This window comes from Mus caroli, chromosome 6, assembly GCF_900094665.2.
Source record: "Mus caroli chromosome 6, CAROLI_EIJ_v1.1, whole genome shotgun sequence".
Lineage (NCBI taxonomy): Eukaryota > Metazoa > Chordata > Mammalia > Rodentia > Muridae > Mus > Mus caroli.
Genome location: NC_034575.1, coordinates 111,057,344 through 111,069,906, shown reverse-complemented (window position 1 = coordinate 111,069,906; position 12,563 = coordinate 111,057,344). Strand labels below are relative to the sequence as shown.

At 55.4% G+C, this 12,563-nt stretch overlaps 1 protein-coding gene across 1 annotated transcript in view; it reads left to right on the top strand.

Annotated features, from left to right (window-relative positions):
• The window catches only part of Plxnd1 (plexin D1), a 40,209-nt gene that overhangs the window by 19,700 nt on the left and 7,946 nt on the right, over positions 1 to 12,563 (top strand). The window contains exons 9-24 of the mRNA XM_021164791.1: positions 2,614 to 2,718; positions 4,943 to 5,032; positions 5,212 to 5,305; positions 5,736 to 5,890; positions 6,404 to 6,555; positions 7,151 to 7,250; positions 7,333 to 7,472; positions 7,694 to 7,861; positions 7,943 to 8,033; positions 8,212 to 8,469; positions 8,563 to 8,712; positions 9,220 to 9,334; positions 11,033 to 11,140; positions 11,213 to 11,325; positions 11,881 to 11,985; positions 12,397 to 12,527. Coding sequence (XP_021020450.1) covers positions 2,614 to 2,718; positions 4,943 to 5,032; positions 5,212 to 5,305; positions 5,736 to 5,890; positions 6,404 to 6,555; positions 7,151 to 7,250; positions 7,333 to 7,472; positions 7,694 to 7,861; positions 7,943 to 8,033; positions 8,212 to 8,469; positions 8,563 to 8,712; positions 9,220 to 9,334; positions 11,033 to 11,140; positions 11,213 to 11,325; positions 11,881 to 11,985; positions 12,397 to 12,527 — 2,075 coding nt within the window. The remainder of the gene's footprint in view (positions 1 to 2,613; positions 2,719 to 4,942; positions 5,033 to 5,211; positions 5,306 to 5,735; positions 5,891 to 6,403; positions 6,556 to 7,150; positions 7,251 to 7,332; positions 7,473 to 7,693; positions 7,862 to 7,942; positions 8,034 to 8,211; positions 8,470 to 8,562; positions 8,713 to 9,219; positions 9,335 to 11,032; positions 11,141 to 11,212; positions 11,326 to 11,880; positions 11,986 to 12,396; positions 12,528 to 12,563) is intronic.

The window sequence follows — 12,563 nt, the reverse complement described above, 5'->3', positions numbered from 1 at the left end:
CACCGACAGGCCCAAGAGTGGCCTATGGTCATACTGAGAGACGCTCTGGGTGTTGGGATATGGTTATTCTAGGCCCATCATCCCTGTGGCTCTGGGGTTGGGGGGCATCCTGGTTACAACATGTCCTTACCTACAACCCTAAGCTGCATACACAGCAGGGACTTGGTGGCTGCTGAAGACCAGAAGTATCCACTGCATCTGCCTGGTACATGCCAACCCTGAAGGACCAGGGGCCCACCTTACAGTCCACCAGCGCTCACTGAGTACTGCTTGTATACTGGAGTCTGTGCTAAGCACTGGGGAAAAGCCAATTAGATGTAGTTCTGTCTTTCCTACCACAGGCTCAAAGCCTTAGCTCTGACCTGTGGCTGTGTGCTCCCAGGCAAGCTGCTGACCCTTTCTGTGTCTTTCTCCCTCTGTAAAGTGAGGCCCACAGCAAGGGCTAAATTAGATATCTGGAATTACTCCAGGAGGCCCCAGCCCTATACTTGGCACCTAGTTGATTTTAGAATCTGTGGCTACTGTGCATGGGTGCCCAGCAGAGACATCTCCTAAAAGGATTTTGTGTGGGTCTTGACACCTGCATAGGAGCTCAGCAGCTGGGAGGTGTGTCTGATGCTGGCAGTCGGCTTGTTCTCCAGGTCTGCAGCTCTCCCTCAGGGCAGGAGTGGGCCAGCCCCAGAGGGGCTGTCGGAGAGCATTACTGTAATCTGGCAGGAGAAGAGGCAGCTTCACCAAGGCCTGTGCAAGGGTCTGAACCAGTGTTCGACTTGGCATTTAATTAAGTGCCAGTTAGCTGTGGAGGCGCCAGGCCTCCCAGGCAGACGGCAGGCAAGAGGGTCTGCATATCCTCCGGGACCCCTGGCTCCTGGAAAGGGGGCCCTGAAGGTTGTGCTTGCAGCCACGTGCACGTGGTCCCAGTGGCTCCCACGGGGAGGCTGCTAGGGTTGGCTCCGGTGTTAGCATGAGAAGAGGCAGGAAGGGGCCAGGTGTTCCGGGGCCAGTGCTGCCTCTTAGAGCCTAGTGCTCCCAGGGCAGCATGATGTCAAGCTCTGGAAGCAGGATGGGAAGCGGTAGCTGGATCAGAGCCTGGTGTGATCCAAACCACAGGGCGGCACAGTGCTGGAGCCAGTGGCTGAGTGGCTTGATGGGTATTGACAGCCATCACAGACTGTGGGCTGGACCACAGCAAGTGGCAGCAGGCCAGGAGGCCCTGGTCACTGGGTCTATTGATGCTTGTTGGCTGGCTTGAGATGCCAGCGCTTGCCCTCTTGAGCTTGGAGACACTGTAGGAGTCTAGGCACTCCTGCAGCTCCATCTTTCCAGGAGCACGTTTGGGATCCTAGCCACCTAGCATTGCGCCCTGGCAGTTCCAGCTAGGTGAGGAGAGATCTGTGCCAACCTGTGTGAACCAGAACAGGCTCTGTGCACACCTGCACGATGGTAGCCGCTGGCCTCTCCCCGTCTCCTGTGCACTCATCCCTGTCCTACGTGTAACCATACACAGCTTCCCGAGCCTGCAGGTCAGGTCAGCAAATGGGAAAAGCCGTCTCATGGCCTGGGTAGAAACAGGAAAGGGAACCCTGTAAAGGAAAAGCCCAGACTGGCTCTGGCCATGGAGTTAATCAGCTAATGCCTGTGAACCGTCATCTTCAGGCACCGCTGGATCCAGGAGCTCAACGGTGGTGTAAGGGGTTTCTCAATAGACTCTTCGCTGGTCTAGCTTGGTCAGTGTCCCCTGTGTTATTAGGGAAGGAACTAATAGTAACATGAAATATCCCATGACTACCTATCTGTAATCTCAGCACCAGGGAGGCTGAAGCAGGAAATGGCAAATTTGAGGTCAGCTTGGCCCCTGTGGTAAGCACATAGCGGGCGGAAGTTAGAGAGGCTGATGGGAGTGGCAGCCCGCATGTGGGACCCTAGTACTTGAGGCCAGCCTGTCTGAGCAACATACTGAGACCCTGTCTCCAACGGGAGAGGGCAAAAGGGAGGACAAAGGAAAACCAGTACCCCGGGAGACAGTGTCCTTGTCCCAGAGGGTGACTTCATATACACACAGGTGTCCTAGCACTAATTCTTGCCTTGACAGATGTGACTAAGAGACCCCTGGCTAGAGTAGCCTTGGGGCCTCTCACCCCTGTAAGTCAGATATCAAGGTGGCAATAGGTAGAACTTCAAAGCCCCAGCACTGATATTTCCCCAGCACTGATCCTGCTGAGGAATGTGGAGAAAACATAGCCACACCCTCACCTTCTCTGTCCCTCCCCTGTACAGTTTCCTCTGTACAGTGCGGTATGGTCTCTTAGAGCCGCAGAGGCAATTTTTAACCCAGGTCTGGCCCAGTGTTAGTGTCCTGCAAAGTTGAATCCCAAAGAACCCAGCCACGGAAGCGCTTACCTCTGCACAATTTTTAGGCACTCTGGGTCTAAGGAGCAGATCCAGGAGGAAGGCTCTGCCTAGATGGAACATGTTATCTGTCTCCTTATCTAGAAAGTGGGGCTGCAGGCATTGCTATGGAGACTGTTGGCACCCTGGGGAGGCACGACTGTCTGGTGGGGGTGGAGGCTCTGAAACATCCTATTTGATCCCCATCCTGTGTTTGGTTTGCAGAGTCCTCAGGACTGTCCCCAGATCCTGCCCTCGCCCCTAGCGCCCGTGCCCACAGGTGGCTCCCAAGACATCCTGGTGCCCCTGACTAAAGCCACCTTCTTCCATGTAAGTAGAGGCTGAGCAGGGTCTTTGTGGGTTTCAGACTATCCCAGCGCCCACAATGGTGGCCCAGCTTTTCTCTCTGAGCCCCATTCCAGCTGTGTAAGACTTGGAGCAGGCGAGCAAGGCTGATGGGGGACAGCAGGCAGCCAGCAGCTGCCAAGGGAACCCTGGCCCAGGCCCCAGTACTCATGCCCTGGAGGCTCCCTGACATAGTGGCTCAGCCCTCTGCCTAGTGCCACAGTCCACGGGTAGATGAGGTCCACATGGGCTCTGCCGGCCCTGCCCAGGCTGAGAAAGACCCTGGGTGCTCCAAGCTCTGTGGAACATACTGGCCCAGTTCAATGCTCCAATGTCTTTCCCAGAGATGGCCAGAAGAGGCCATGCCCCTAATTCTCATGGTCTAGAGGGGACACTGAGGGAGGAAGTGTTCTGGGTTAGGGGATGTGGCCATCTCTGCTGCACCCCCCCCCAGGAGGAGTGTGGCGGGGGGGGGGAGTTGATGAGTTTTGGAAGGATGCCAGCTCTCCTAATTCCTGGGATGTGCCATCTGTCACTGCCACTCGGGAGTTGAGGCCTGTAACGGTTGTCACACGTGGGGGCCACGTGCCAGGCATCTGGGATGTGTCAGGGAGCCTCTATGGGGTAGGGGCTCTTGAGAGCCAGGGTAGAGCTGCCTTCCAACAAAAAGCCTCCCCTGCCAAGGTCTGGTGGGCCACAGGAGCAGGGTGGGGAGGCTCTAGCCCCCAATTTGGCCCTGGCTGATTCTCTCCAGCTGTGTGGCACTCTTGGTGCATTCTCTGCTTTTAGCAGACACAGGAATCCCCGCCCTCCATGCTACCTGACCCCCCGGTACTGTCCTCCCACTCGCCTCACCCTGACCATGTTTCTAAATCACGGGGGGATCAGGACCGGGGCCTGGACACTAGGCAGCCCTGCTACAGGCTGTTCTGCCATGTGCTAGGGAGGGGACCCACCTGCAGCTCCGCACACTGGGAACAGAACCAGCATTTGGCCTGTCAGCAGCCTCTTTCCTGTGTTAGCTTCCGGCTAGGACCCCAGGAAGGAGAGGTTGACCTGCTTTTTTTTTCTCAGGGTGTCACATCTGCCAACAGCAGGGGCATAAACAGGAAGTAATGGCGCACGGCTGCTAGGGCCTTGGTCTGTCTGACACATGAGACCCAAGTTTATCACTCAGTAAATATTTATTGATATGACTCTTGAGGGAATGGGAGGAGACTGAGGAGTTAGGCCCAGCTTACCGTGTTAATATTTATTGAGCACTTCCTGCAAGCACACATTAGACACCTGTGCATGGAAGCCTCTAAAACCTAGGATGCTTTGCCCAGAAGACCTGTTTATATTCACATGCTTGTGCACGAGTAAAGGTGGGATTTAAAGCTAGGCCTATGTGAGGTTGAACCCAAGCTTCCCACCAACTTTTGCTGCTCTTAGGGGTATATAAAGGGATGGCAGGCAGCTAGGACCTTCACCAATGGGCGAAGAGAAAGGTGCAAACAGCCTAAGCCAGCAAACAGGACATTTTGCTGGACAGGGCAGGCTTTGGGAGTAGAACAGGTCCCACAGCTCATCCCTTCACTGCTGGGGCAGGATGGGGTGTGAGGTATCCTGATCCAAGGGGGCCTTGGGGTCCCAGGGGCTCTGCAGCTGGGTTTGGACACTGTGGTGAGTCTCACTGGTGCTAAAAAAGGAGACCAGCCCAGGCAGAGGCCTGGTGCGTGCCATACAGAGATTGATGGGGTGCCTAGGGTTTACCTCTGCAGGGCAGAGGCCAGGGACTCAGCCCAAGGGTCAGGCAAAGTCTCCTGGAGCTAGGACATTAGGAAGTGGTTTAAGTCACTGGTGGGGTCTCAGATGCCTCTTAGACGACAGCCATCATTCCAAATACAGAGGGTCCTCACGGCCCAGGCACTGGGAACAGTCAGGACTGCCCATAGCACAGTTGTGGACACGGGATGGCACAGTAAGCCTAAGGAGAGACAACTCTAGAGTCAGCATCCATAGGTTCATAGCCAGCTCCTACCTATGCTGCCAGTGTCCCCAGTATCTTTACAGTCCCTGCCATGATGGCCAGGAAGGAGATTCTGGCAGCAAAAGCCTGGTGGAGTCCCTAGCCCCCCTGTCAACGGAGAGGCTGCCTCTGTGTTCTGACACAGAGATAGGTATGGGGGATAGGTTCTAAGAAGGCTCCTCTGTCCTGTGTCTGCAGGGTTCCTCCCTCGAGTGCAGCTTTGGGCTGGAAGAGAGCTTTGAGGCTGTATGGGCGAATAACTCACTGGTCCGCTGCAACCAAGTGGTGGTAAGTGGTAAGGCCCAGCAGGGCAGGAGAAACCCATTCAGCCTCCTTCCTCCTCACCCTGCCTGCTTCTCCCTTTTGGTTCCTCCCCCCTGCCCCTGCACCCCTGCTCTCATCCATCTTGGTGACACCCTTGCCCCCTCAAGGGACAGACCCCACCCTTGCCCTTCCTCATTTTGCAGCTGCACACAACCCAGAAGAGCCAGGTATTTCCACTGAGTCTGAAGCTGAAGGGGCCGCCAGACCGATTCCTAGACAGCCCTAACCCCATGACAGGTGAGTGTCCCGTCCTATCCCACAGGCCAGGAGATGGGGCCCAGCCTTTGGGGGCTCACTGGCAGCCACAAACACCATACCCCATAGGTGGCCAGCACTCACTGAGACAGCCTTACACCAATGACCGTTGTAACCCCCCGGGCAGGACCTTACTTCTCTCTCTGAGCCCTCTTGTCCCCGAGTTAAGTGAGGTCACAAGCCTTTACTGCAAGATTCACCAGGACTCAGTGAGCCAATCCCTATGAATCGTGTCCATAAAATGGGGGAGTCAGTAATTCCTCCACACAGGGTCCCTCCCCACGAGGAGGACTGTTGATGAGGCTGGGCCCTGGACACAGGGCAGCATAGGTAGGAGCTGGCCATGAACCTTATGGCTGCCAACCCCAGAGTCGCCTTGCCTCAGGCTCACCGTGCTGTCCTTTGTCCACAGTTGTGGTCTACAATTGTGCTATGGGCAGCCCTGACTGTTCCCAGTGCCTGGGCCGTGAGGACCTGGGTCACCTCTGTGTTTGGAATGAGGGCTGTCGTCTAAGAGGGCCCCTGCAGCCACTCCCTGGCACCTGCCCAGCTCCTGAAATCCGAGTGGTAAGCACACAACACGCCAGGCACACACAACATTCCTGGCTCATAGGTTACCTCCCGTGGCTAATGTCTTAGTGGGGCACAGACACTGGGAGGTGGAAGTAGAGGAAGCTGGGCTTTGATCCATTGATATTTCACAGCCACCCAGGAAACCTCTGACCGGGTGACAGTTGAGGATTTCAGCAGCTCAGCAGCCTGATTTGGTTAGGGGCGGAAAAAAATCTTAGGGAAGGATTTTGATTGGCTTAGCATGGGTCAAGTACCCACCCTTAGCCCAGTCAGCGTCTGGCTTAGTTGCTGAATCAGGCATGGCCATCAGGAACCATGTGGCATCGTCAGCCTTGGGACCCATGCAGCCCAGCCACCTGTTGCCCCAGGCCTCTGAACACTGAGCCTCCATGTCCTCTGCTAAGCAGAGGGTCTGTGTGGCCCCACCTCCTGTGGGCACACATGACAGTGAGAGAGACATCCAGGCCTCAGACCTTCCCTTGCCTTGCCCCCCATCACTTCTGGCAGATTGAGCCTCTGAGTGGCCCCTTGGATGGTGGGACCTTGCTGACCATCCGTGGCAGGAACCTGGGCCGTCGGCTCAGTGACGTGGCACATGGTGTGTGGATTGGCAGTGTGGCCTGTGAACCCCTGGCTGACAGATACACCGTTTCAGAAGAGTGAGTGTCAGGCATTGCCAACCTAATCCTTCCCCCCGGCCCTGTCCCTCACCCAACAGGGCACATTGCTGTGACTGGGCCTCCCCACTGTCTCTGCCTGAGCCATTACTTTATCCTGACAGCTCTCTGCTGCCTCCTCAGAGAAGCCCTCGGGGCTCTGCCTCCTGCTACATAAGCAGAGCTTTGATGAGAACCACTTTGCTACTAAAGTTTGGAGTGGGGGAGGGGCTGATGGGGTATAAAGGTCAGAGTGCAACAGCTGCTCCAACAGGGGATGTCTGCAAGAAGGTAATTAGCTGGGCTTCCTGTTGGAAGGCTCTGGGCCAGGCTTGCAGATAAGGGCATCAGGTGGACAGCCAGGCTAGCTGGGCAAGCTGCCTGGTATCAGAGACCATCTGAGCCTTGTCTCAGAGCCACCGATCTGGAGGAAACAGCAGAAGTGGAGTGCCTCTCTTGGCCAAACCTACAGTGACCATCTACGGAGAACATTGTTGGTTTGGCATTATGGCCCCAGTGGGAATGGGAGGCAGATGCCATGGGCAGATACTATTAAGCACTGGCTCATCTTCTGCCCATTTGCCTGCCCCACCTTCAGGATCGTGTGTGCCACAGGGCCCGCCGCAGGGGCCTTCTCAGACGTGGTAACCGTGAACGTCTCCAAGGAAGGCAGGTCTCGGGAACAGTTCTCCTATGTGGTAAGTAGGCCACCACCTCTCACCACCCAGCTCATTCCCCACAAGCCTGCAGCCAGAGCCTAATCCCTTTCCTTCTCCCCAGCTGCCCACGGTCCACTCGCTGGAGCCTTCCATGGGCCCAAAGGCCGGGGGCACAAGGATCACCATTCACGGCAGTGACCTCAACGTGGGCTCTATGCTCCAGGTCCTGGTGAATGACACGGACCCCTGCACAGATCTTACGTAAGCTGTCCCCACAGCCTGTCAGCTGAGCATGCCTTGCTCTGTCCCTTCTTGGCTTGGGGTGGATCTGGGAGGAAGGAGCTGGACGTAGCCCAAGCCAGCGTGTGGCAGTGGGAAGGAGAAACTGTTTAGAATGAGGAGACACAAGGCTGAGGGACCTGCAGTGGGTGAACAACAGGGAAGGGCCACACCCTGTCACCTCTTCATCACCCCCCCCACAGGCGCACAGCCACCAGCATCACCTGCACTGTGCCAGGCGGTTCCCTGCCCTCTCCAGTGCCTGTGTGTGTGCGCTTCGAGAGCCGGGGCTGCGTGCACGGAAACCTCACCTTCCGGTACATGCAGAACCCAGTCATCACAGCCATCAGCCCAGGCCGCAGCCCTGTCAGGTGAGAGCCAGAGCCACCCGTGCCCACCCTGTCTCCCTGTCCAGGCTGCAGGGAGCCTGACAGGTCCTGATGTTCCCTCAGTGGCGGCAGGACCATCACTGTGGCTGGCGAACGCTTCCACATGGTACAGAATGTATCAATGGCTGTACACCACATTGGCCGGGAGCCCACGGTAAGGGGACAGGGTAGGTGTTGTGGGGGGGTCTTTGGAAGTGAGATGGTCCTATGCAGCCAGGGTCCTGAAGTCTCTGCCTGTCTGCTCCACTTGCCTTCTCCATCTCTCTCTCCGTTACCCTCTCCTTTCACTTCTCCACTCCCATGGCCTCATCGTACCCTGCCTGTCCTTGCAGTTCTGCAAGGTTCTCAACTCCACACTCATCACCTGCCCATCTCCTGGAGCCCTGAGCAATGCTTCGGCGCCTGTAGACTTCTTCATCAATGGCCGGGCATATGCAGACGAGGCGGCCGAGGAGCTGCTGGACCCTGCAGAGGCACAGAGGGGCAGCCGGTTCCGCCTAGACTACCTCCCCAACCCACAGTTCTCCACAGCCAAGAGGGAGAAGTGGATCAAACATCACCCAGGAGAGCCACTCACCCTTGTCATCCATGTGAGCACCCAACTGGGAGCAAGGGTAGTGGGAGGAGGAGGCAGTTGACCTGGGAACCCCACCTGCATCCCAGCATCCCATCTGCATGCACAGAAGGAGCAAGACAGCCTGGGGCTGGAGAGCCATGAGTACCACATCAAGATTGGCCAGGTGTCCTGCGACATCCAGATCATCTCAGACAGAGTCATCCACTGCTCAGTCAATGAGTCACTGGGCACGGCTGAAGGACAGCTGCCCATCACAGTGAGTGGGCGGGGCTCTGGGGGTGGGCCCAGCTTCTGGGTACAGAAATCGCTGAGCGTTTCATTATTCAATAACTCTGGCCAGGAAAGTAGAGCTTCATATCCTTGACAGATGGAGAAACTGAGGCCCAAGTCATTGGTTAGTGCCAGCAGCTATTACACAGTTGGCTCCCATGTGTTTTGGTGTCCCACCTACAGTGAGGCCTGCTAGTCATTGTGTAGCATCATGGAGTAGAGCAGAGACAGCCCAGAGGGCAGGGCCCCCGCTGAGTCACCCCTCACCTGCTCCAGGACAGCATCTCTGAAGCCCCTCCTAGGCGGTCATTACCACAGCCCTGTACTGAGTTGGCCTCTGCGCCAAACTCTGGATCACAGTCTGTCTGGCACTGCCTGGTTGACCACTGTGGCGACTGTTGTCTGTGAGGCTCAGAGCACACACCAGTGAGAAGAGCTGAGACATTGCTCTAGCAAAGCCTGATGTGCTGTCCCCTACCCGCACTGTGCGCAGATCCAGGTGGGGAACTTCAACCAGACCATTGCCACACTGCAACTGGGGGGCAGCGAGACGGCCATTGTGGTGTCCATCGTCATCTGCAGTGTCCTGTTGCTGCTGTCTGTGGTTGGTAGGTAGCCTGCGCTTGGGAGGGTCAGGAGGCCATACCTGAATCCCTCTGAGAGTGGCAGTGGGTAAGGGGTGGGCATGGTTAGGCACCCTGGGGTGGGACAGGTAGAAGGTGGCAGATATTGGTAGGATCCTCTGTGCTCAGGCCATTGGCTTTGGATGTGAGGCAGAGGAATTTGAGGGCTACTGAAGAAGTTTGTCCGGGGGAAATGATCCTGTGTATTTATATACTCAATGTGGCGTAAAGATCAGAGCCCCCCTACAGTGCTGGGGGGAGGACAAAGGTGCACTTGCCTCGGGAAATGGCCTGTCATTTCCTAAAGGCCCTTAGGTTAGGTGTATATGGCTCAGTAAATCTACACCTGGGTATCTACCCAAGAGAAAGAAAACACATCCACATAAAATTTCTTTCACAGAGGTTTGTAGGAATATTACCTACATTAACCAAGAGGTCACAATAGCCCAATGGCCATCAAATGATAAGTGGGTAATTTGGGTATGGTATAGCCATACAATGATGTTTTCAGCCACAGAAAAGAGTGAATTTCCAAAAGATCCCTCAATCTAGATGGGCTTTGAAAACATGGAACATGAAAGAGATAGACACAAAAAGATGCCCATCTGTTTTTATATGAAGTTTACAGAATAGGCAAAGCCATAGAGACAAACCCATTAGTGGTCGTCTGGGTGAGGGGGGGAATGGGAGCAGCTGCCTCCTGGGTAAGGCTCTCCTCTCCCTTGGGCAGGAAGAACAGTCTAAAGTTCTGTGCTGCTGGTGGTCACGTGGTGTGTGAGCGGACTCAGACACCTGGCCTACAAATGGATGGGCTCTACACTGTCTGCATTTGGGGGCCAGAGGTGTCGCTCCTCAGTGACTGTCATCCGTTTTTTGAGACAGGATCTCGCACTGGGACCTGGAGCTCACCGATTTTATCTAGGCTTGCCGGCCAGCAAGCTCCAGGCAGCTACCTTTCTGTCTTGCCAGCACTCACATTACAGGCTCGTGCCACCACGCCCTGCTTCTTATGAGTCCTGGGGACCCCCAGGTCCTCACATGTGCAGGAGTGCTCCCCTGCTCCCATCTTGTTTTAATTTAAATTACTATGTTCAATATAAAAAAGCTATGAGAGAGAAAATAGGAGGAAGAGGAACACCCTGGATGTTTGTTCCTAAAAATACTACTACATAGATATCATATATATGTATGTATATATATGTGTGTGTATGTGTATATATATGGTGTATATTATAGAATACACACACACACACATATATGTGTATATATGTATACATGTACATACATATACACACACATATCAATGGATGCTACATCCCTGCCAAGAAAGGCAGGTACTTTATACTGTCTTTGAAAAGTTTAACTCACAAACTACATCGGGGCAGAAGAAGCAAATTACCCATAATTTGTCTACCCAGAGAAAGCCCCCAATGAGTGCTGCTTGACACATTTCTCTTTCTAAGAGACATCAGGGTTGTCCTGCTAGCTAGTCCCCAAGCCCTGTGTTGTCAGGTAGGGACAGACGGCAGAAAGGCTAAGGACACCTGCTCACCTCCTACCCAGAGGCACAGAGGCCAATGAGTAGAGCCTGTCCCTCCAGGCCTGTAACCTGCATACAGCAGGTGCTCACTGATGCCTTCTCATGGGTCCTGGGAACCTGAGCCTCCCCTCTGCTGCCCACAGCTCTGTTCGTCTTCTGCACCAAGAGCCGCCGTGCCGAGCGCTACTGGCAGAAGACCCTGCTGCAGATGGAAGAGATGGAGTCTCAGATCCGAGAAGAGATCCGTAAAGGTAAGTGCCAGGGTCGGGTGGTGCTGCCCACGGCTAGGCAGGATCACTCACAGTCTCTGGTCTGTCCCACAGGCTTTGCGGAGCTGCAGACAGACATGACGGATCTCACCAAGGAGCTGAACCGCAGCCAGGGCATCCCCTTCTTGGAGTATAAGCACTTTGTGACTCGAACCTTCTTCCCCAAGGTACACACCCTCCCTCCCACATTTGCTGGTCACCACAGGTAGTTTGGGTCAAAGCACCTTATGGGAGCCTGTCCACACCCATCCTGGTTCCCTCCCCCACTTTCCTTCTCTGCTTATTTGATGCTCAGCTTTCTGTATGGAGAACCGCTGTCCTGGCTCCATGTTGACCTGCCTCTCCCCTCATTGACGGAGCTGAGCAGAGGGGCAAGGACTCTCCCAGGACCCTGCCAGACATCCTGGTCTCCACATTGCTTTTTCCTCTTGGTGGCAGAATCAGTGGGATGACTGTCCCCCTTGTGCAGTAGCCCAAGGAAACACAGGGCTCTACCATTTAAAGAGCCCCTCCCCCTGCTTTTCTCAGCCTCAGAACACAGCAGCTTGCCTGCCTCCATCTCCCCTGCCACACATTCAGTGGCCTTTGTTCACCCTTCGGGTCCCTTGCTGGGCTACACCATAGTCTATGCCCCTCTAGGGCCCTGCTACACACTCCTCCACGTGTGGCGACTCTAGGTATCAAGCGATCTGTGGTGCTAAAGCTGTGGTTTCTCTCCACAGTGCTCTTCCCTCTATGAAGAGCGGTATGTGCTGCCCTCGAAGACCCTCAACTCCCAGGGTGGCTCCCCGCCACAGGAAACCCACCCACTACTGGGAGAGTGGAACGTGAGTATCCCGGCCCCAAGGGCCTCCACGCACCCTGTGATCTGAATCATTAGAAGGTAGTTACCTTCCCTTCTAGGAGGCATTCACTCAGCCGTTCAGGGTGCTGTTGCTCCCTTCCTTCCCCCCCCCCAGCCCCAGACCTGGCAGAGAGCACAGGCACATGATCACATGATGTCATGCCACCGCTGATTAGATAGAAACTGGCACAGAGTGGATATGGGGCTCCCTGCCACTGTCCTTGTGGCCTTTTGTCACCTTGCTGCTCCTCTGACTCTCCAGCAGGAGAGGTTAAGAGGGGACACTTTGTGGCAGGTAGTGAACGTCCTATTCCAGGAGGCAGCTACGCAGCCAGCATGGGTACTGGGGCCTCCTGGGACACAAACCATCGGGCATTTCCTTCCACTCCCACAGATCCCTGAACACTGTCGGCCCAGCATGGAGGAGGGGATCAGCCTGTTCTCCTCACTGCTCAACAACAAGCACTTCCTCATTGTCTTCGTCCATGCTCTGGAGCAGCAGAAGGACTTCGCAGTGCGTGACAGGTCAGGCTGAGACTCTGGACACCCCCCCCCCCCCCC